This window comes from Glycine max, chromosome 20, assembly GCF_000004515.6.
Source record: "Glycine max cultivar Williams 82 chromosome 20, Glycine_max_v4.0, whole genome shotgun sequence".
Taxonomy (NCBI): Eukaryota; Viridiplantae; Streptophyta; class Magnoliopsida; order Fabales; family Fabaceae; genus Glycine; species Glycine max.
The window spans coordinates 45,728,869-45,753,158 of NC_038256.2; the positions used below are offsets into that span (position 1 = coordinate 45,728,869).

Genomic DNA, 24,290 nt, shown 5'->3' on the forward strand with positions numbered 1-24,290 from the left:
CTCTAATAGGTAGTAGGTACTATCTTAAACTTTCAAAGTGACACAAATAAAAAAAATAAAGCTACATAACAAATAAAAAGAAACAAATGATGTCCATCAGGTTATCAGGAATTGATTGAGTTACATAGTTATGGAAGATTTAGAGTAGTCTTTAAAAAATTTATATGGTAAATAAAATAAAATAAAAAGCATTTCATCTACTCCCATTGTTTTATTAGGGATCAACACCCAACCCAATATATAACCTAAGTCTGCCCTTAGTCTTGTTATTAGTGGAGATGAATTAAATCCAAAAGAAAGTATTTATCCACGCTATACAAGACATTGTACACACTTTTTTTGGGGTATATGTACAAGACATATGTAACCGACCCCACCTAATGGGATAAGGCGTTGTTGTTGTTGTATATACACACTTTCTTTCTACTACTTTATCTTCTTAATTTTGAAAAAAACAAAGACTTTATTCAACTATAAGATAAAATTGACTATACCATATTAGATACGTTTCAATTATTAAAAAAAATTGACTATACTTTATCTTCTCAATTAATATACTATCTATTTTTGCTGAGAAAAAAAATATTAGATACATTTCAATTATTAAAATTTGAAATGCTAATGTATATGACTATTTACCTACATAGACCAATGAATAATTTATGTAAAAAATAGTACACAATTTTACAATAGGAACCGAGCTCTAATTCATTGATATAAAATCATGTATCATTCTTAAATGTAAAGAGCACGTTACCAACATCCATTATATAGAAGAGGACAAAAATTGAGAAAAAATAAAAATAAAAACGGGCAACCATCTCAAAAAAGCTCATGCAATTTATCGGTTCATAATATGTTCCAAACTTCGACTAGGGATCATTACCAAATCTTACCATCAACTAAACTCATCTTTAGATACCTTCCAACAAAAGAGGACTCACTCTCCAAGCAATTTATACAGTTAAAACATTCGCTCTAACATCCCCCATAGTTAAATCAGAACAGGCTATGCAGTGTCTGGCCTAATACGTCTCCTCCCCAACAGCATTGGTTTCTTCCATGCTGTTGTTATCATGTGAGTTTACAGCATCCACAACTACATCATGATTTGGGCTACTTACTTCCACTGCAGCACCCATTTCCAGCATGGTCTCCCCATCGTCAGTATAGCTGCCGGTGCCGGTGCCGGTACCTTCCACTTTTTCATCGACATTCTCTGCAGCTGGTGTAGGATTTGCCAATTTATCAGAATCCACATCCATGTCATGACTGACACTAGAAGTAGCCTGGTCATGCACAATATCTACTTGCTGGTCAGCAGTTCCATCAGCAGATGACTCAACTGCTAGAGCTCGTCCATGCTCTACCGAGTGAGGTACAGCTTCACAATTTGCTGTACCCTGTACATCAATTCCATCAGCCTTGGTCTCAGGGGTCTCAGTTGACTCACGAGCATGGTTGGCTTTAATTTCTTCTTGCTGTTGTGCTTGTAATCTGCATTGGTCCATGACATTTTGCATCTTTTCCAGCTCTTCAATTAGACTCCCATACCTATTTTGCAAAGTTTTCTCAAGTTCCTTCTGCTTCTGTACTTCAGCCCACAGATTGTTTATCCTATGTGATGCTGCTAATTGCTCCTGCTTTTGCAAAGCTTTAAAGCATTCTAACTCAGTTGCAGCAACATCCATCTGCTTGAAAGTGGCCTCAATTTGCGGCCAGAGGCTTTTCTTTACTCTCATCTGAAAAATGCAATAGCCAAATTATAATATATTCAAGATTGAGTATGCAAGCACTCAGGCCACACAAAGAAAAGAATATCTAGAATTACAAGAAATATCTATTTTGTCCAAAGAGCAAAACAAAACCAAAAGAATTCTGCTTTGTTCATTTTCTCCCCCACTTCCCACCATTTTCGACATGGAAGTGTCCCACTAACGAGTTGATTTCCAACTATTTTTCAGTCACAACACTTTTCAGTTTAGTTTATTTATTGAGGCAAATACAAACCAACTTTATAGAGGGCGTTCAAACAACAAAGATTCTCAAATATAGATAATAAAATTAATACAAGCTAGCTAGCAATCTCTTAAGCAACAAAACACAACCAGCAACAGACTGCATTTAAAATAGCAACACTAGTGATAATTGAAGGTGACACCACAAGAAACAGAAATGTAGTAAAAGAATCCAAGAGAAAGGGAATTTCAGAAAACTGAAGTGAGGTGAAATTGTTGATTGTATTCAACCCAAAGTGAGGTGAAACTGAGTACAATACAGTTTATATAGCAGTTACATAACAGTAACTGTCAACTAACTTGAGTTAGTGACAGCTGTGAAACAGATGTCCTAACTAATGTCAACCAACTATAGTTAGACTAACAGCATGACTAGAAGAAAAGAAGAGTTACACTGAGTAAGTATACTCATATACCCCCGCAAGCTCATTAGGGGTTGGCAAAATGCTTTTCAACCACTATGAGCTTGGACCTATAAGTAGTGAAATTAGCAATAGTAAGGGACTTTGTTAGGATGTCTGCTCTTTGATCAACAGCTGGAACATGAACAACTTGAAGATGCATGGCAATGACTTTCTCCTTGACAAGGAATAAATCAAGCTCCATATGTTTGGTGCAAGAATGCATCACAGGGTTATGAGCAAGAGCAACAGTGCTCATATTATCACAAAATGATAGGAGTTGCATGAGGAATACGAAGATCAGACAATAGTGATTTGATCCACGTGACTTCTGCTGTAGCCAAGGCCAGACTATGATATTCAGCTTCTGTGCTGGACCTAGCAACCACATTGCTTTTTAGACCACCAAGAGACTAGATTGGAGCCACAGAAAACTGCAGCTCCTGAGGTGGATCTTCTATCATCTGGATCAGAGGCCCAGTCAGCATCACAATAAGCATATAGAGAAAATGGAGGTCCAGTAGAGGAAGGGAGAAAGCTTACACAAAAATTAATAGTGCCTGCCAAGTATCTTAGGATTCTCTTTACTGCTGCCCAATGTTGTTCAGTAGCATCAGACATAAATTGACGGACCTTGTTGACAGAAATACTAATTTCAGGTCGAGTGATGGTTACATACTGCCAAGCAACCACAACAGATCTGTACAGGGTGGGATCAGAAAAGGACTCATACCCTGACTTGGTTAACTTGCAGCCACCAACCATGGGAGAGGAGATGGAATTAGCTTCATCCATGTTGGTTTTAGCCAACAGGTCTCTTATATACTAGGACTGAGTTAGAATGAGGGCACCATTAGGCCGAGGTCTTACTTCAATACCCAGAAAATAATCCAAATTCCCTAAATCCTTTAGAGTGTGTTTGGATGAGGGAATTTAAAATTCTAAGAAATTTTAAATTCTAAGAATTTCAAATACTTCAATTGAAATTCTTTTATTTTCAAAATTGTGAGGGTGAAAGAAAATGAATGCAAAGAGAAGAGAAGATATGGTTGGTGTGCTTCCAAGAAGAATACTGATGATGCATGGGAAGTCGCAGGGGAACAGGGACATGCCGGCGTACATCATCACACCCGACCACAACATTCAGTCAACAATGCAAGGCATGACTCAGGCCTTCCGCACCGTCGAGCACCTCCGCCGCGTGATGGATACGACGGTTGCTCCCCAGACTAGTGGGTGCAGTTCTACGTATTCCCCTACGCCCACACCTGATTGATGTTCCACGACTTCAAACGGTGTTTCTTGAAGAAGAGGATCATCGGTGTGAGGGAAGAGTCGCGAGTTCGAGAACGGGATTTTGGAAACTTTCAAGTGAAAGAGAGGATGAAAGTTATAAAGGAAATACGCGAACATTTTAGAAGATTCTTATATCAAGAAAAGAATTTCAATTTCTCACCTTTTATGAGGAAATTGAATTTCCACATTTTTAGTTATTTAAAATTCTGTTTTAAAATTCCAAAAATTTAAATTTTTCATAAAAAAACATCCAAACAATGAATTTTAGATTACAGAAATTTAAATTCTCTGATAAATTACTTTCCTCAATTAAAATTTTCTATCCAAACGCACTCTTAGAGAAAACTCAGAATTAAGTTTAGTAACCAAGGATTTAATGAAAGTAGGATTGTTGCCTGTGACAATTATGTCATCAACATATACCAACATATAGATCACAGTGCAGGATTCAGTGTAGATGAATAAGGAAGGATCACATTTGCTTGACCTGAAATTGTATTGAAGGAGAGTAGTCTTAAGTTTGTCAAACCAAGCTCTAGGGGCTTGTTTTAAGCCATAGATGGCTCTGTGCAGCTTGCACACAAGTTGCTTGTTGCTGTTTTCAAAACCAGGAGGCTGAGACATGTAAATATCCTCTTCAAGGATGCCATTTAAAAAGGCATTGTTGACATCTAACTGTTGAAGACTCCACTTGTGAGTAATGGCAAGAAACAAAAGAATTCTGACAGTTACTGGTTTGATTACAGGAGAAAAAATCTCATTGTAACCATAACCAAGTTTCTGATGAAATCCCTTTGCTACAAGTCTTCCTTTGTACTTGCTGATAGTGCCATCAGGATTATCCTTCACCCTAAACACCCATTTGCAGCCAATTGGAGCCCTAGATGAAGGTAGATCAGTAAGAGTCCATGTACCATTTTTCATCAAAGCATCATACTCAGTCCTCATTGCTGCAAACCAAGTAGGATTGGAAGGAGCAGTTTTTGTGGACTTAGGCTCAGAATGAGCCAAAAGAAGAGTAGGATGGAGTCTAGGCTTGACAACACCAGCTTTAGCTCTTGTGCACATTATCAGGTCTGACAAGAGCATTTAGAGAAGCAGTGACATGAGGTACAGAAGCAGTGGCAGCAGAAGTGGCCTCAAGATTGGATGATGCATTTGAAGGAACAGATGATTCTGTTGCTGGTGAAATAATAGGTAAGTCAGGATTTCCTTGTGGCAAAGGAGAAGAACTAGATGTTGATAAGACTGGTGTTGCAGCTGCAGCTGTTTGTGACGCAGTAGCAGAAGATGTTGAGTTAGCTGGAGTATGAAAAGGCTGATGAGACTGTAGCACAGTTAAAGTGTTGGGATGATTGACACTGGTGGAAAGGGAAATCTGATTTCATTGAAAATTACATCTTTGGAGATATATATTCTGCCATCTGCAGCAAGGCTTTTTATAGCCTTTGTGGGAAAGAGAGTAACCCAAAAATATACACTTGAGACCTTGGTTGCAGCTTGTGTTGATTATAGGGCCTGAGAGGAGGAAAACAGGTACAGCCAAAGACTTTAAGAAATTTGTAATCTGGCAGCTTGTGAAACAGTCTTTGATAAGGCACTTCATTTTGAATTGCTGAAGAAGGAATTCTGTTTATTAGGTAAACACTAGAAATGACTTCTTGATCCCAATAGTCAAGTGTCATCGAGGCCTAAGAAAACATAGTTAAAGCTGTTTCAACTAGTGTCTGTGTTTCCTCTCTACAACACCATTCTGATGGTGTGTATAAGGACAGATCAGTCTATGCATAATACCAAGATCTGTAAGATACTTAGAGAAAGGCCTATATTCACCTCCCCAATCAGACTGAACAGCTTTAATAGGTAGGTTAAATTGAGTTTTAACCATAGTTTGAAACTGTTTAAAAATAGTTAGGATGTCTGATTTACTTTTTAACAAGTACAGCCAAGTAAATCTGGTGTGAGCATCAACAAAGGTTACATAATATCTGTAACCATTGCTGGACACAACGGGAGAAGGACCCCACAAATCAGTATAGATAAGTTCCAAAGGAGTGGAATAGACACTAAGAGAAGGGGAGGAGGGAAGTCCATGGGATTTACCAATGCAACAATGTGAACAAAAAGTCAGAACCTGTTTTATTGATAATAGGCAGCTTACAAAGTTTGAATACAATCAACAGTAGGATGTCCTAATCTAGAATGCCAAGTGGCAAAAGAAATAGAACTATTAGAAACTGTGTTTACAACAGAAGCATCAATAACTCTTTACAGAATTGGGAACAGAATTTGAAGAAGATGCTCTAAAGACAGGTTCTGAAACATCAGATGAAATGGTATTGACAGTGAACCGAGACTTGAGTTGCTGTCTAGATGACTGAAGCAGATTAGGGAATTGGTAAAGGCCATCAGCACCAACCAACCCTTGAAGAAGGACCTCTTTAGAGACCTGAGATTTGACCAAGCAAAACTAAGAATGAAACTCGAAAAAAAAAAAAAAGTTATCTCTACAAAACTGACTTACACTCATTAATTTTTGGTCATAGAAGGAACAAATAATAGGTTATTAAGAACAAAAGGAATTTGATTGTTAAAAGGATATTTAAAGGAGGTTACACCTGATGAATTGATGTTTAACCCCTGACCATTACCAATAATAATTTGATCTTGTCCTTCAAAGGGTGTGGTCTGTTGAATATTCTGAGAAACATTTGTGACATGGTGAGATGCACCTCAATCTAGATACCAATTTTGTGAAGAGGATTGAACACTGGTTAGATGAGCTTGTGGTGGTGGATTGTTGTATTGAGGTGGAGCATTCTGATATGGAGGCTGATTAGGATTTGAATTGGAAGATTGACTGGGATACTGATTTGAATGTTGATTAGTAGGATATGGTTTGGATACTTATTTTGGTATTGGTTTGGGTGTTGGTTAGAATACAACTGCCTCATGTCCATATTTATGACAGATTTGACACTGAATGTTAGAGAATTTACCACCACGAATCCCACGGCCATCGCCATAGCCGCAACCACCACCACGGCCACCACAAGAGAAATTGTGGCCACCGCCATGACCATTGTTGAGGAAACAATTACCTCCATTGTAGTTAGTGTAGGTCGAGTCAGTCTTCTGAGCAGCATTGTGTTAAGCTTGAGCAACATTGGCTTGTGGTTCTAGAGTAGTGTTGGAACAAACCTGCTACGAGGAATTGGGGTTAAAATTAGGTTGAGAAATTTCAATGAGATTGATGGAAGCAATTGCTTTCTTGCAAGACTTTTCAACGTGAGTCTCCTGAGCAAGAAGAAGAGTTTTGACTTCATCGATTGTGAGAGGCTCAAACCTACAACTAATAAGCGTAACCAGTGACTCAAATTCATACGGTAGTCCATCAAGAATGATATCAACATGTTCATAAGCCGGAACAAATTCTCCGATAGATGAAAGCGAATCAATCAAGGTCTGAACTCGAAGGAGATATTCAGAAATTGAACAATTATACAGCAAAATATTACGAAGTTCATTACGAAGCTGCTTCTTCTTCGCACAAATTATAGATTGAAAGTGTGAATGAAGTTTATCCCAGAGATGCCTAGAGGACTTACAACCGATGGGTCTAGGAAGAACTTCGCTAGAAATTGTGGATTGAAGCCACGATAGAAAGAGTTGATCCTGTTGTTCCCAAAGCAGAAACTCAGATGAGACATTTCCAGCATTGCGATCCGCCAGAGATGCATATCACGGTGGAATTTGTGGATTTGTGAGCAGGTAGTGAAGGCAATGCCCTTTTATCACAGGCTCAACCTGTTGACACCACAGCAGATAGTTGGAATTTGTGAGTTTTTCCGAGATCAAGTGTGAGAAACCTTTCACAGATGTGCAAGATGAAGTGGCAGCAACCGGCATAGCAGCATCTGCATTCACCGGAACTGCATTGTTCATCGGCGGTGGTGGAGGAGGAGGAGGAGGATTGTTAGAAGCGGAAGCCGTGAAGAAAAAACTGAGGATCGAAAAGTAGCTTTGTGATACCATAAAAGAATCTAAGAGAAAGAGAATTTCAGGAAACTAAAGTGAGGTGAAATTGTTGATTGTATTCAACCCAAAGAGAAACTGAGTACAATATAGTTTATATAGCAGTTACATAACTGTAGCCGTCAACTAACTGCCTAACTAATGTCAACCAACCATAGTTAGACTAGCAGCATGACTAAAAGAAAAGAAAGAGTTACACTGAGTAAGTATACTCCTACATGTAGCATTCCGCACAAAGCATATCAAGAACATACCTCATAGCCTTGTGTGAGAACCATCACCTTCTTCTCAAGCCGTACCGTCTTCTCCTTATCATCATCCAATTTGCTTCTCACATTCTCAAACTCATTCTGCAAAGCTGTTAGCTTTTCCATGTTTCCAGCAACACTAGAGAGACCATATGCATTACGGGTAGGAAAGTACATAAGATCATTGAGACAGGTTCTGTGTGCTTCAATAAATTCATCGAGGGGTTCATCTTCATGACCCATTGCTGCACAAAGATACAGGGCCTCTTCCTTTATCAACTTATCAGCCTACACAATATACACATAAATAGAATGCAAAATAAGTATCATCAGCACTGCTTACAAGGTCATCTCCAATGATATCATAATCAAGATAAACAAGGAGCAAGAAAATTAGCAGCTCAGTAGATAGAAACATTTGCTTTATCAAAATGGAAGATGGAAAATGAAAAAATAAACACAGAACATGCATTATGCTATGAAATCAATTTACAGTGTACCACTTGTAAATGCAAGGGCAGAACTTGGACAATTACATCTGACTCAAAATAAATCTAACAATATCTGGAAACATAACACCACAAAATTCAGAGAAAACCACACTCAGTCCAACTTAACTAATTGAAGGATTATAACCAAAAAAGTGTGAGCATTTCAGATCCAATTAACAAGTTCTTTTCATACCACAATGACATTGAAGAATCACTTCGTGAGGAAGACAACAAAGCAGATTCATAAACAACTAGCAGAATGTAAGACCTTTAAAATTAAAAATAAATAAATTCACACGAATTTGTAAATCTGTGCAACACTGGTGTAGAATGGCTAGTTTCAAAATTTTCACAAAGATTTCACGGAATTCAATTTTCAAAAACTACACCTTCATTTAAATCATTACCAAATCAGCCTTGACAAAAAAAATCATGATAAAAGAACTTATAAAGAAAGGATGGCAATATAATAGGAGTACAAGGAAATCTCTTAATAAAAAGAATTAAGACTAATGCACTGATCATAATATAAATTATGATGGAACATTGACGGATCCAAATCATTCCTATTTCATTAGTCTGTGCAATGTCTTCAAGTGTTTATTTTGGGAGGGTGGTTGTGGAAGGGGAAATATAATTTTAAAAAAAAAGGCCATTACAGTCTCATGGTCTGCATAAAAAGGGGATGGTATCCTCCAAAACAAAAAAGGTTACTAATGTATATCAAAAAGGGCGAGAGTTAACCAAGTTACTTCCTATCAACTGAAGAAAATAAGATGTCATCAGAGCACAGACAGATAAGTAAAGACATACCTCTTTCATTTCATCTTCCTCAAAATCTTCTATCACAGGGACAGCAGACCCATTTACAGCACGCTTGGCTCCTTTCTTCTTCTCCTTAATCACTTTCTCATCAAGTGGATACTTAGCATTGTCATGCTCCAGTAAACTTAGAAGCTCCCGTCTAATCATCTCGTCAGCTTGCTCAATAGAGGTTGGTGGAACAAAGGAACTCTTGTCCACGTCAGTTCTCATCAAGGAATTTCTTATAAGCTCCAATGATGCTGTAGGAGGCCTAGGAAGTTCCCGTTGAAGGACTTTTGATCGCTTTCTAAGCAATGCCTGCTGCCTTGCCTCTTCTTCCGCTTTTTCTCTAGCTATTCTATCAGACATGTCCTCTTCAATCTTCTCCTCAGGCTCTTCGGCGTCTTCTGGAACAGGTTGCATCACTATCTGGTACTCATTTTTGGGCTGTGGAAGGCTTCCTAAACCAGAACGCAAACTTCTTCTCATATCAGCCTGTCTCTGTAGCTCAAGTTTAGTGCTGTCATGCATATTCATGTCCTCATTAATATGTAGTGCATCCCTAAGAGGAGTTCCCTTTGGTGTCATGCTAAAAGAAAAACCATCTCTTGTTGGTGTCATGCCAATTCTAGGAGTGAGACCTGCACCTCCAGGAGTTGCAGAAGGAGTCAGCATTGGATTTGGAGTCTGAATCTCTTTTTTCTTAGGAGTGACGCCATTAAAATCTGAAGGATGCAACTCCGGGTTCTCTCCTCCTAACAATGGTGTTTGAGACTCTCTCAGCCTGGCCAGATTTTCAGCTTCCATCATGATAGCATCACCTTTACCAGCCGGTGTTCTTTGAGGGGTTCGCAACGGAGTCATTCCTTGGCCAGGTGTCTGTGCATAATCAGCCAGAAGAGCCCGTGTTGCACCACTACCTTCAGCAAGTTCCTGACTTCCTGCAAGGTCACTAGCATAACCCAACTTGGCAATTTCATCCAATTCCTGATCTGAAATCTGAGGGGGTGGAAGCATCAATTTTGACCTCTTTCTTACTGTTTCTGGGTCATTCAGCTTGTTGGCATGCAATATGGCAGATGGGGCATCTTGCCTTTGTGCAATTTTATTTTTTGCAATGTCCTGCTTTCTTAATTGTGCCTCAACATCAACCCTCCTTTTCCCTTCAAGTTCTTCAATTGTAGTAGGGAACTGGGGCTGTTCCACTGGTCTATCTTCATCTGTAACATCAAAAAACCCTGGAGGAGGCCTTTTTTCAAATGGAATTTCTGCATTGTAATCTATTCCTTTCCTTTTTCTCTTCCGCTGCCTAATATCAATTCCAGCAGCCTTCAATTCTCTCTTCTTTTGTAAAGAAGCAAGCCTCCTGGCTTCCTCAAGCTGTTTCTCCCTAGCTTTCCTTTTTGCTTTCTTTCCTTTTGTGTTGGCCAACCGGGCTCGTGCTTCAGAAAGCATCTCCTTTTCATCTTCATCCATATCAACAGGATCTGGGCGTGCAGGTTTTGACTCAGGGTTTGGATCAATCTCCCCAGGACGCAATTTCCGAGGATCATCACCGGGCTCATAGTTCTCATCCTTCACACAGGCTGCATCAAGGAGCTTCTCGTACCGCTCAAGACACTGGGAAGGGGTACGGCCAACAATTGGAGCAATTGTCCTCCATTGAGTGGGCATAAGCTTAGCAAGATGAAGTAGCTTCTCATCCTCTTCTCTCGTCCACTCAGTCTACACACAAAAAGCATCAAATTGAAAAATCACTCATTAGCAAATAGATAGATAGTAAAAACTAAAAAGTGGAAGACAAACGCTGTGGATGGAAAAATGCATTAAAAAGCATAATGTTAGGTTGTAATTAATAACATAATGGCATCTTATTAGGTTGTCAGGTTAGGAGAATAAGATTAAGACCACTAAGCTAAATATCACAACAATTACTACCCATTTGGTACAGTCACGAAAAAGCATAAACTAGAATTAAAATTCTCTCTCAGCTTAAAACATAATACATAACAAAGAGTGGTACCTTTTTTATGGAGGGATCGAGCCACTCATACCAGCGAGCTTTGCATTGCTTGGCAGATTTGCGAACAAGGAGCGAAGAGATTCGAGCCCACTGGTTCTTACCATATTTCATAACAGCCGCTTTCAGGATTTCATCTTCGGTGTTTTTCCAAACACCGCCCTTAATCATAATCCTCATCTTCGCTTCAACTACAGACAGCAACAAAACAATTCAAACAAAGATGATTAGATGTGAAAAATAGGGGAAAAGAAAAATAAAGAGAAATCAGGGTTTAGGTTAGGGAGAATCAGAGACGCACCACAAATCAGAAACCACACTCACGCAATTAGGTTTTGAAGTAACGGATTTCGCGATAAGGAAGAAGAAGGATCCGTTCAGGTGAGTGAGAGTACAGAGCGAGCTTCGTCGTCTAAGGCGTGAGCCAGAGTCTACAGTGTCACTTTAGACCGTGATTGAAGACGATGTCTAGCGTGCCCAACTTAAACCCTTTGTTATCCATGTCCGTTGGATTACCAGATTTAAAGATATATTATATGACTGTCAATTTTTCTTCTTTTTAGTTTTTTTCCTTCTTTCCCATTATACCCTTTAACCTTTTTCTCTTCCTTCCCCTCTTCTTAATTGGAAAACTGATGGCTCCCACCCCCTTCAAACCCTCGCCACCCCTCCTCTTCGGGCACCGCCCTAACCCCAAACCTTCGTGGAGTCACCGAAACCACCACAAGAGCGACGCGAAGATGGAGACAATCACGTGCGTTAGAGGGTGAGTATCACTTCCATTACTATGTGCGACGTCGCATGCGAAGATCAGTTACAGATCTATGAACGAAAACCATGGGTGTCGGCGAGAAGAGCAACGCGAACGGAAATCATGGGTGGTGATCCCTTCGACTTCGACCCTAGCAACACAAATCTGGAGTTTCTTTCACTTTGTTTTTTCGGTTTTTGATTCAGATGCATCTTGACTTGTTTCATATATTTTTATTGATTTTTGGATTGGTTTCTTAAATTTGTAGATCTGAGACTGGATATGAATCTTATCAATACTTGATTGAGAACTTATTTTCGTTTTGCATTCTCATGTTGATTATAGATCTATAATATGTAATATTTGTAGTTTGACCACATTTTCTATGTTCATATCAATGTGGGCTGGTTTTGTTGTCGATTTGAGAAAGAGACCGGGTTTGTGGTATCTAGATCTGAGTGAGGGAGAGTTTGTTGACGTTTGACATGTTTTCGTTGCCGCTACGGCGGGTTCACAGTGTTGGGTGGTAGTAGGTTTTCTGATACCTCTAGGTGGTTTTGCGTCGTCGTCGTTGTTGCAGTTCCATTTACTTCCCCATTGTCGTTGCCCTAGTTGGCTTCCTTCGATGTCGCCATTGTGGTGGTTACAGTGGTCTCGGTGTCGTTGGCTCTTGGTAGCGACAACGCGATGTGTGCTTGCTGTTGGTGATGGGAACCGAGGGACAAATTGGGAAAATGATTAAAAAAAGAAAAAATTTGACCTTTGATTTAAAAAAATAATACATCCAATGGTTAAAAAAAGCTTTGGCATGGTGCTCTAGTTATTTTGCACCCTAGCCTTTGTCGTGATTGAAAAAATTGGATTTGGAACGGCGCCACATGTTCACTTTGAATGGGCCGGTTATATTAGGAATGGGCCCAACGTCAGTTGAGAGGTTTTTACTTCCTGCACCCCCAAACCCTCAAACAGTTAAAAATACCCCTCAACCCTAGCACCTCCTCTTCCCTGCCAGTGTTGCAGGTCACAGTCTCCGACGTCGCGATCGACTCCATGCCCCACCTCCTTCCCTCACCTGCAACAACAACGCTACACACAAATGAACAATGAGTTTAAAGCCCTGATCTGGAACCTCAAACAAAAACTACAGTAAAGGGATTCGGGATCGTCGCTTATTTCGCGAATCCCTTTTTGTCGTTGACGCCGTTCTGCATAAAATCAGAATGCGCAAATTATGTTCCTGAGTGAGAGAAAGAAGAGGCTTGAGTTTAAAGTGGTGGTCTTGCTTAGTTTGATTTCCTTGGAGATTGGGGGTGCACCTTATTCCGGAATATGAATATTATGTTCAGGAATAACTATTTTAGAATACGATTACCTTCCCAAAAAAAAAAAAAACATTCTGAAATAGGGGTGTATGGTTAGAGGAGTATTTTGGTCTGATGCATCTTAAATAGACATTAATATAAAGTTAGCATTTAAATATATTTTTAGGATAGCTTAAATTTTTAAGAATTCAAATCAAAGCTCCAAAAAATAATATATAGTTAAACTTATTTCTATCCTACTAACAAGTATCTCTTGACTCTTATATTATATGAAAAATTATAAGCACATATAAAATGTAAAAAAATAATTTCAAAACACGTTTGTAGTCTTGCTTGAATAGATAGTATTCACAGCATTATGAGGCTAGTTCTTTCAACGAGTTTTTCTTTTCCTTTTGACTTTGGGACACTTCTTAAGAGAAATAAGATATTCTATATATATAAAAGAGGAATAATATATATACAACTTAAACCGATCACCCTCGACATCTATATCTTGACAAAGGAAGACGCAAGATACATTGTCTTACATTTTCATATTGTGATGAGTGATCATAAACATATTATGCCAAAATTCCATTTCTTCACTGATCTCACTGTGAGAATTATTGCCAATTATTTCTCCTGAAATATTAGAAGAGACAGCGCCATAAGAAGAAGCACCCGAAGCTTCCACCGCTACTCGTGGAATATTTATTAAAGTCTCTGCACTAGAAGTTGCTTGTGCCTCTTGCAAGGGATTAGAGGAGGTATTCATCAAGGAGTTCTCACCATTATCACTACCCTACACAGCTAAATTAGGTATGGCTTTTAGTATCTCCGCACAAACTTGGTAGCTCTAGCTCTTAATTTCAGGATATGTAGCCATTGGGATCTAATTAATGTCCTCTATGCTAGCTAGTGCAAATGTATATGCGGTCCAAATAAGCTGCGTGGTTTTCAAAAAGTTACTCGTTAAACCATTTATATACACTCTATTATTGATTTTAGAATTTAGCACGTACATTTTTGTCATTATATATATATATATATATATATATATATATATATATATATTATTTGATCTAAAAAAACATGAAAGGCTACATAGTACAAATTAATAAGTTTTTCACGTGTTATCATGTGAAGAAATAAAATTAATCTTGTTAAAAAAGAAATAGAAGTTTTTTACATGATAAACTTCATTTTGGAATGTATATGAAAGAAGACATCGGGTATTAATCTATCATAATTAAGAATTAAGATCTTCGACTTCAAAAGAGACAAAATATCATTATGTAGGAAAAAATGGGTTCAAATGATGTAGTCCATGTAGAGTTTGTAGGTCATGGATCTTCTTCATCACGGAATCATTTGCTTCTTGAAGATCAATAACAACATAATGAAGAAGGAAAAAAGATAATTGGAGACTCCACTTCAAGGAGAATATGAGTCAAGAACAAACTCACCACCATAAGAACTTATGGATAAAAGCTTGAAAGTATGAGGAGATGAGTAAAGAGAGAAGGAGGGAAGGGGCACGAAATTTATGTCTCAAATGAAGTCTGAACTTTGAAGTGTAATTTTTCAAATGATCAAAGTTAAAAAAATGTACACACAAGGTCTCTATTTATAGCCTAAGTATCACACAACATTGGAGGAAAATTTGAATTTCTATCCAAATTTCACTTGAATTTAAATTTGAATTGATGGAACTAAATTTAGAGTCAAAATTTCACTAATTATGATTTATGAGTTTTAGTTATGGTTCAGCCCACTAATCCAATATCAAGTACACATAATGAATTTCCAAAAAAAAAAATTAATAGCATGACAAATAATCATATTTTAGAATCATATAACAGTGTGTCGGCCTGTCAAACTAATAAAAAATGTGACTAACAAAGGCTCAAATAATCATTACTCTCACCAATCAAGATCTAATTAATTGATAATTAGTTTTTTTAACCAATCGATAATTAGTTAATAATACTATTTATTTTTCAAAATTATCCTTAAGATTACAAAATCATAATCTTGTTATTTAAAAAAAAAATAGTTTTATTCTTTAAACTTTCTCATCGGTAATACTGTTATATCTTTATTTTTATTAATTATGTATGTGAAGAGGTAAAATATATAAGGTCCCCAAAATATTTTCTATATTAGACACATGCAGTTAGATTCTCAAAGAACTTAAAATACTACTATTTATTAAATTAGAGAAATGACTCATAATTAAAAGAATTTTGTAAGTAAATAATAAATAATGGAAGAGACATTTATATTGATTCCTACAAAAAGACAAGCAAAATCTCTAATTTGGTTTTATAATAAGAATTAAAAAGAGTAGATAATTATCTTCACATGTTAATATAGAAATTTAATTTTAATTTTCTATTCATACATATATATTATTAGGAAAAACAAAACACAATAATAATTTTTACGTTTTAAAAATAACTAATCTTCTAATGCATGTGTGCAAAAAACCAAAAATGAAAAAGGAGCGAATGATAGTAGTTTTTCAAGCAGGGTGTTGGAAAAATAAGAGCACTACAAGATTTTCTACTGAGGTCTGCGCGATTCCATATATATTCTTGGTCTTGCCCCAACTGCTACTCAAACCATCATAACTAAGGTTGACTGTGTTCTGCAAAAGGATCTTCTCCTTTACTTTGGTGACTATGCTTTCAAAAAGTCTAATTATTTCATCAACTAAAGATTCAAAATATGCACATCCCAATCCCCAACTTCCACCTGCATTGCATTTGAACACGATTGAAAAACACAAAAGCACTCACTAATCAGGTGAAAAAAAATTGCACTTGATTGAAAGTATGGTATTAGGAGGATTCTAACAAGAGGGGAAACTTCACAGAAATTACCAAATTTGGTGAAAGTGAAAAAAAAAATGTATGTAGGTGAAAGTTGAAAATATATAATTATTTTAGGACTTTTGGTATTACCAACAACAAAGTTTAGTATAATTGAATTGTTTAAATATGCTGTTAAGGTTTAATTCATATGTATGTGAAAAAGACTTTGCTAGAAAGGGATAAAGTCTATTTTAGTAATCTTTATGATTCGAAAAAAAAAATTATTATTGATCGAAACTTTAGTAATCTTTATCTTAAAAATAATTAATCTTCAACTATGGATTGAGAAATATCATTAGTAAAAAAATGGTAATATATTATTAATTATCTAGATTTGGCTATTTTGTAAATGTTAAGCTTGCAAATATCTACATTTAACATGATCCACACATAACTTATGTTATAGAAAAAAAAAATGAACATAAAAGAGATTCACCAGTGAAATTTTTTACTTACATCTTTTAAAAAGTTTCACTATGAAAACAATTTAGCTTTTAACTCCTCTAAAGGTTAATTACACTCCAAAAGATAAAATATAACATACTAGCTACCATATCTCCAAAGTTCGGCCTATCTATGACATATGGTCCTAAAAAAAATTATATTCTTCCTAGTTTTTTTTTCTTTCTATCATTCTCTTTATTAACTTTTTTTTTAGTAATGAGGAAAAAAAATCCGGCAACAAAAACTTACATTTTATCATTCTCTTTATTAACTTACTACTTGGGATTTATTTCTCAATTTTAGTTTTTTTTTATTATGTTGTAAGTATAAAGTATTTATTAATTTTATTGATAAATAAGATTTATTAAGGTATCTAATTGACTACTTTTAATAGAATATCCTTTCTTAATTATATTTTATTTATTTATTTATAAGTCAAATATAAGACTTTATATAAAAAAAATTTGTTCTATCCACATTTTTAGTTTATTTGTGTTTTCTTTAATTTAGGCCTTTATCCCCCTAAAAAAACATAAAATATAACAGTAATTGGTAATTATATAACAATAAGATATATAATTATTATTATTATAATTATAGTTATATTTTATTCTTTAAAATAAACTATTTATTTTAGAAGAATTAAATCATTACTGAAAACAAGGTTAAAATATACAGTATAATTTAAAAAATTTGCATTCAAGTCCCTCCAATGAAGCTTATTTTACATCAATCCTTTCAAGTTTCAATGTAGCTTTAGATGGGTTCACCTTCTGTCATAAAACCCAGCCTGGAGAAGAAGTATGTTTATTGAAGTAATACTAGTGGATGAAACTTGAAAGCTGCAAGATGTAACTTGGATAGAAAACGGAAAATGGTAACTGGAAACGATTCTTATAAGTTATGATTAGCCAGCCAAGCAACAAAAACTAGATTATGATATAACAAATTAATTAAAAGCTATAACTTGTACTTGCTTTGATGTTATTTGACATGAGATATCCTTGGCCTTGCTAATTAATTTAATTATAGGTTGTCTTCTATTGCCTTAATTGGTGCTGGGAATAACTAGCGATGGCACATGTTACAACAATCGTTCTAGTTTCCACGTTTGTTCAAATAGATCCCTTCAAATTCAAACTATTAATGCAGTTTGATTTTAGCACAAATGGTCAAAGAGTGCATCATTCTTCTAAAGCAACAAAGGCAGAAACAGGGAAGCTTGTAAATTGTAATATTGCGCTGCCAACATAGGAGGATCTTTCTAAAAAAAACAACAAAAAGTTGTGTGAGTTGAGGATCTTCTTGTGAGATGCCATGGGACGCATACTGTGTGATTTGAAATGGGCTACGATGAAATTTAGTAATAATGTAAAAATCCTATGATTCAACGTACAGCCTTGAAGTGCGGACTCAACAAAGACTATGAATGTTATTGGCCATACTAGATCAACCGAGCAAATGCATGGGGCCATCATAAATCCAATTTAACCAACTTCATTCAATTATGTGTGAGTTTATTTAAACTTATTTATCAAAAAAAATATTATCTTAATAAAACAAAAGGATCCATTTATTTAAATTTATTTATTAAAAAATGTTATCTTAATAAAACAAAGGGTGAATTTGTTTAGTTTTTTTTTAAGAAAAAAAACCTATATAAGTGTTTTTTTAAGTAGATATGTTTCTTAAAATAAGTAAAAAAATTATTTTTTAAGAAAAAATAATTTAAACAAGCACATTAAATTTTTTTAATTATTTTATTAAAATAAATATTTATTTTAACAAATAAGTTTAAACAAACTAACCTGAACAATTTTTTGTTTTCTTAATTTGTTTTTCTTCACTGTTTATACTTTAAAAAAAAGTTTTAAAACATTAAGAACCAAATCCTACCTGCTTGTTAGAAAAACACCTTTTTAGAAAACACTTATTCTAAAACTGTTTTTCTTAAAAAAAAAATAAACTAGTCCTATGTTTAGTTTAAGGTTATAAAAATACTTTTGCAAATTTGAAAATAAAATCGTGCATTTCAATGTACAAGAAAGAAATATTTGTTACTTCCAAAAAATACTTTTGAATTCTTTCAATTTTTATGTAAACATACAATAAATCTTGAGCACCAGTCCTCCACAAATATTAGGAGGATGTTAGAAGAGAGCACTCTTAAGGAGGTACTTCGTGTTTGACAAACCAAGTGTTGCGGACATAATCTTCAATAAGTTGTAAGCTATATAAAAATCCGACAGTTAGGATATGTGTTGGTACCTCACAATGAGTTGACTTAATTGAGTGTAGATTTTTTTTATCAAATGAGTTAGATTAGTGGAGTAATTCAGTTTTTATTTTAAGAAAAGCGCTCCCAACACACTATTTATTACACTTTTAAATTTTATTCGAAACCATAAAATTGAGTGAAATTTATTAAATAAGAAGTAAAACTTCAATAATTTTATGTTTTTTTATAAATTGCAGTCAATAATAAATAATGTTAAAAAATATGTTACTGCCATTGACACCATTCATAGAAGTCGCTACCATTTCTAATGAGAGGTAGGGAATGAGAATGAGTTTTGAGTATTATATGCAATGCCTGTTTGTTTTCAATTATAAACGGATATTTGGAGCAAAATAAAATTTGTAAAAAATCTAGACCCTTTTTTATATATATAAAATTAAGTTTGTGAACCATTAAATTTATTTTAAAATTCGTGCTCCACATTTTAAATCGAAATCCAAACATCCACACAGTGTTTGGAACAATAATAAGATTAATGGGTTGTTTTTATTTCTGATGTTAGGCCAGCCCAAAAGCCTAAGACAACATAACTACAATTATCGCAACACAATGTTCTTCATGCTCCATCTTTTAATTTGTAGGCATTTAACTCTAAAAGTTGAGAAGTTTTGTATTTGTCTAAATAAATCATCACAAGAAAATGAACCATAAACATTGAGAAGATTTCAAAATTATGTGAATATAGTGAGATGATAAATCTAAATTTTAAAAAATAATATAAATTATTAATAAATTTAGTCAGTAATTAGGTTAATTAAATTTCTTAATTTTTATAAAATAGTGAAAGAATCTTATATGAGAGGACGGAGTATATGAAGAAAAAAAAGTTCCTTGGCGAAAAAAGTGCTTTGCTAGGATATTTTTGCACCTTTTGTTTTGATTTTTTGATTGTTTTTTCGTACATAACCTAGGCCTTTTGTCTTTACTATTTTAGTTGCTTAGTTGGAGGGACGGGCCTCGAGCATTGACTCGTTTTTGTTTCGTTTAGGGCCTCTTCTTTTCTTAATGGAAATTGATATTGGCACTACTTAAATTGCTATTGACAATGCCAAAAGGTTGGAAATTAGTCAATTACCCTTTCCCACAGTCCCTCCCCTTCCCCTCTCTTCATTCAGAACCGAGACAGTAATAATAAGTAGAGTGAAACGGTGTGTTTGTTAGCATTAGATCCAATCTCTCTCTACCTCAATTCAATTCATCGCTCTCTCCCTTTCGTTTTCACCATAATTGATGCACCACTCAATTCCAAAAGCAAAAGCACCACTCTCTGCTCCAAATCTTCTCATCCAGCTTCGCCGAGAAAGGAGTTTTTGGAGCAAAATCCGTTTCCCATCTTGAATCGGTTTGAGTTTTCCTTTTTCCTTTTTTCTTCCTGTGTCTAAATCAGGTTTCTTACAGTTATGATAGTAGCAGCATAGAGAGAGAGAGAGAGAAATCAGATGGAGGATATATCGAAATACGCGCACAGTCCTGCACACGTGGCAGTGGCGAGGCGCGACCACGCCGCGTTGCGCCGTCTCGTATCCACCATCCCTCGGCTGGCGAAAGCCGGCGAGGTCAACACAGAAGCCGAATCTCTCGCCGCGGAGCTCAAAGCCGACGAGGTTTCGGCGGTGATCGACCGGCGCGACGTTCCGGGAAGAGAAACCCCTCTCCACCTCGCGGTGCGCCTCAGGGACCCCGTCTCCGCCGAGATTCTAATGTGCGGCGGCGCCGACTGGAGCCTCCAGAACGAGCATGGCTGGAGCGCGCTCCAGGAAGCCGTGTGCACCCGAGAGGAAGCCATCGCCGTCATCATCGCGCGCCACTACCAGCCTCTGGCGTGGGCGAAATGGTGCCGCAGGCTCCCCCGCATTGTCGCCTCCGCCGCACGAATCCGCGACTTCTACATGGAGATTTCTTTCCATTTCGAGAGCTCCGTCATTCCCTTCATTGGTCGCATTGCGCCTTCCGACACTTACCGCATTTGGAAGCGCGGCTCTAACCTCCGCGCCGACATGACCCTTGCCGGATTCGACGGCTTCCGCATACAGCGTTCGGACCAAACTTTTTTGTTCCTCGGAGAGGGTTATGCCTCCGAGAATGGGAATTTGAACTTCCCACCGGGTTCTTTGCTTGCGCTTGCTCATAAGGAGAAGGAGGTTACGAATGCTTTGGAGGGAGCTGGTACTCAGCCGACTGAAGCTGAGGTTAATCATGAGGTTTCTTTGATGTCTCAGACTAATATGTATAGGCCTGGGATTGATGTTACTCAGGCGGAGCTTGTTCCGCATTTGAATTGGCGGCGGCAGGAGAAGACGGAGATGGTGGGGAATTGGAAGGCTATGGTTTATGACATGCTTCATGTGATGGTGAGTGTGAAGTCGAGGAGGGTTCCCGGGGCGATGACCGATGAGGAGCTTTTCGCTGTGGATGATGGGGAGAGTATGGTGAATCGAGAGAACAATGATGAGTATGATGATGTGTTGACTGCTGAGGAGAAGATGCAGTTGGATTCCGCGCTTCGGATGGGGAATTCTGATGGTATTTGTCAGGATGGGGAGCCTGGGTTTGATGGGCATGAGAATGGTTCAGCGGCTTCGAATTGTGAAGCCAATGGTGGTGGGGTTAAAGAGAAGAAGGGATGGTTTGGTTGGAACAAGAAAAACATCAAGGGTGGTGACGAGCCTGGGGATTTGAAGACTGCCAAGAAGTTTTCGGGTGATCAGCAGAAGCCGCAACCTGAGTTTGTGAAGGAAGATCCTGGGGAAACAAAGAAGGGAAAGGATAAAAACCTTAGAAGGAAAAAGAAGAAAGGAGGAATTAATGAGTCTAAGAATGAGAGTGAGTACAAGAAGGGCTTGAGACCTGTTTTGTGGTTGACACCGGACTTTCCTTTGAGAACAGATGAGCTTTTGCCTCTGCTTGACATCTTAGCAAACAAGGTTAAGGCTATTAGGAGACTCAGAGAACTTTTGACAACTAAACTTCCTCTTGGAACCTTTCCTGTTAAGGTAACCCAAATACCCGTCATAACCTTCAGTGCTTAACTTTTATTGTTTGTTTGTTTGTTTAAAGCATTGTTGCTTTGCTCTCTACTCTTGTGGTTGCAAATTACAAAAAATAGGAGTTAGTCTAGAGGAGTTGTAGTTTCTCTAAACATGCTTCCTCCTCCTCTTCAAAGTTCTTGTTTTTGGATTGGGGGACCGGGTTTTCTTTGATTTTAGTTACAATACTTTTTCTGCTATCACAACACAAGTGAGTGCAATACAATTTCTTTGATTTCGAGTTGATGCTTAACTGTCGCTTGTAGAGATTGATGAATAAATTGATCATTCTCTTGAAATATACTACCACCATTCTATTGCAGTATTGCCAAATATGTGGCTTGGAGTTCATAGCATCAATATTTAAGATGTTTATGGTTTTTAGTTTTTTTTCCTTTGGATATTTGTTCTAATTGAACACTTGCATTGGGGTTGTGTTAGAACAACGAGACTTTTCCCACTGGCTTACACCCAGCAATGTTTAGGCCGATACATGTAGTTGCCCTTCTATGGATTAATTTGTGAAGATGTACAGTTCTTCATCATTTATGCACAAGTATCAGAACTAGATATTGCAAAGCAAAATACATGATGTTGCCTAAAATTCATTGATATTGCACTCGTTTCTTTTCTATTATACATTCCAGATCTCTCTTCTGGATATGAATACACTAGCACTCCAAGAGTGGAGTCATGTTGGTGTTCTAAATGTAATGGACATAAACACTAAGAACACTACTTTTAGATACAACTGTTGTACTTACATTACCAAAACTAACCATCTTGTCTTTTTTGAACATTTTAGAGACACTTTTAAACACGTCAGGTATATATTAAAAATATGCTGATTAATATTTCATATACATAACTAAACTAATTTATCATATAATTGCACATATCTATTTCGCACAGTACCCTTGTAAAATGACATTGTTTGACTGTTTCTCTGTTGTGGCATACTTTGCATCAATGCATGTTTTTTATAGGCCTCTGGTTATGTGCTGCTATGCAGGTAGCTATCCCTATAGTCCCTACCATAAGGGTCCTTGTCACTTTTACAAAATTTGAAGAGCTTCAGCCAGCAGAGGAGTTTTCAACTCCACTCTCCAGCCCAGCATACTTCCAGGATGCTAAATCCAAGGAATCGGAAGGATCTACGTCATGGATTTCATGGATGAAAGGAAGTCATGGTACACAGTCCATTGACTCTGATAGTCATAGATTTAAGGATGAAATCGACCCTTTCAATATACCTTTGGACTACAAATGGGTAGATGCCAATGAGAGGAAACGCCGTATGAAGGCAAAGAGAGCCAAAAATATGAAACATAAGAAGCAGACTGCTAAAGGAGGAGATGGAGTGCAACTAGGGAGTGAAGATGTGGAAGAATACTAATAGCATGTTATCTCTGTAATTGCTTCTTTTGATAATCGTTGTCAGAGAAAAAGTGTAAGAGTCATTGTGCACAGCTGACTTTACTTTTCACATTGGATGATCTAGCCAAGAATTTACTGGAAGCTTTTTGGGTGATCAATTGTTACTCTTTAAGAAAAAAGGGTGCCACTGTTATTCCCCTTTCGCGATGTTGGATTACGAAGAGTTTGCATCATCTGGAAATAATTGTATTGTCATTTGAAGGGAAAACTAAGAGAAAGAGTCTATATGGCCTTCATTTACTTGGCTTCATTCTGATTTTGCCCAAGATATATTACCTTTATTTGTGTGTACATCTGTATCTCTGATTATTGATTTTGCATTTTTGTGAGTGGTGTTTGTGTTTTCACTGTTCGTTCATGAAGTTTTGGCTATTCTTTTGAACTGACTTGGGCCTAGCAAAATTTGTTGAAATTTGTATCTACATCATTGAATACAAGAACCTCTTTCTTTTTTTCACTTCAATAGTTTTTTCGGTACATATTTTCACATTGATAGTTAGGATTTTATTTTTTATTTTACCTCAAAGTGGATAATCCAAAATTCCTTACAAGAATTTTATAATTCCTTGATATAAAGAAATCATTCAGTACCTTTAGATTTTATAGGTATGTCTACTTATCTGCTGGTAACAAAGACAGTTTTAATGGAAAAAGTTTAAGACACTTTTTTGTTTGTTGTGTTCTTTTTTGTGACAAAAATACAATATGAATATAGTTTTATAGTCACTCCATATTTTTTTCTTCTGGGATTTTATAATTAACATTTATAATGAAATTATAACATATATTTTCTTTAATCATTTCCTTATATTTTCATTTTTCTTTTTGCACTTGATTATA

General features: G+C 36.6%; 2 protein-coding genes across 3 annotated transcripts; one reads left to right on the forward strand and one right to left on the reverse strand.

Moving 5' to 3' along the window:
* Positions 1 to 822: 822 nt before the first annotated feature.
* Positions 823 to 12,852, reverse strand: LOC100801352 (cell division cycle 5-like protein). 2 transcript variants are annotated; one of them, XM_003556409.5, is made up of 5 exons: positions 11,615 to 12,852; positions 11,317 to 11,504; positions 9,303 to 11,018; positions 8,005 to 8,286; positions 823 to 1,742 (listed from the first exon to the last, which is right to left on the reverse strand). In XM_003556409.5, exons 2-5 carry the CDS (start codon positions 11,491 to 11,493, stop codon positions 1,026 to 1,028), a joined length of 2,892 nt encoding a protein of 963 aa, XP_003556457.1. In that variant the 5' UTR covers positions 11,494 to 11,504; positions 11,615 to 12,852; the 3' UTR covers positions 823 to 1,025. The 2 variants fall into 2 exon arrangements, with proteins under 2 accessions (XP_003556457.1, XP_006606454.1); XM_006606391.4 differs by lacking the exon at positions 823 to 1,742 and adding an exon at positions 5,832 to 6,164.
* Positions 12,853 to 20,120: 7,268 nt separating this feature from the next.
* LOC100801892 (ankyrin repeat domain-containing protein 13C-B) lies at positions 20,121 to 23,779 on the forward strand. Its single transcript, XM_003556410.5, has 2 exons — positions 20,121 to 21,980; positions 23,026 to 23,779. The coding sequence occupies exons 1-2, from the start codon at positions 20,427 to 20,429 to the stop codon at positions 23,407 to 23,409; spliced, it is 1,938 nt and encodes a 645-aa protein (XP_003556458.1). The 5' UTR covers positions 20,121 to 20,426; the 3' UTR covers positions 23,410 to 23,779.
* Positions 23,780 to 24,290: the final 511 nt, after the last annotated feature.

Bases quoted from the DNA above. Each gene is read 5' to 3' on its own strand.
- LOC100801352 (XM_003556409.5), bottom strand. From the start codon at position 11,493: ATGAGGATTATGATTAAGGGCGGTGTTTGGAAAAACACCGAAGATGAA. The intron at 11,019-11,316 runs GTACCACTCTTT...TTTTGTGTGTAG, and splicing joins TCGATCCCTCCATAAAAAAG to ACTGAGTGGACGAGAGAAGA. The intron at 8,287-9,302 runs GTATGTCTTTAC...TATATTGTGTAG, and splicing joins AGGAAGATGAAATGAAAGAG to GCTGATAAGTTGATAAAGGA.
- LOC100801892 (XM_003556410.5), top strand. From the start codon at position 20,427: ATGGAGGATATATCGAAATACGCGCACAGTCCTGCACACGTGGCAGTG. The intron at 21,981-23,025 runs GTAACCCAAATA...GCTGCTATGCAG, and splicing joins TTGGAACCTTTCCTGTTAAG to GTAGCTATCCCTATAGTCCC.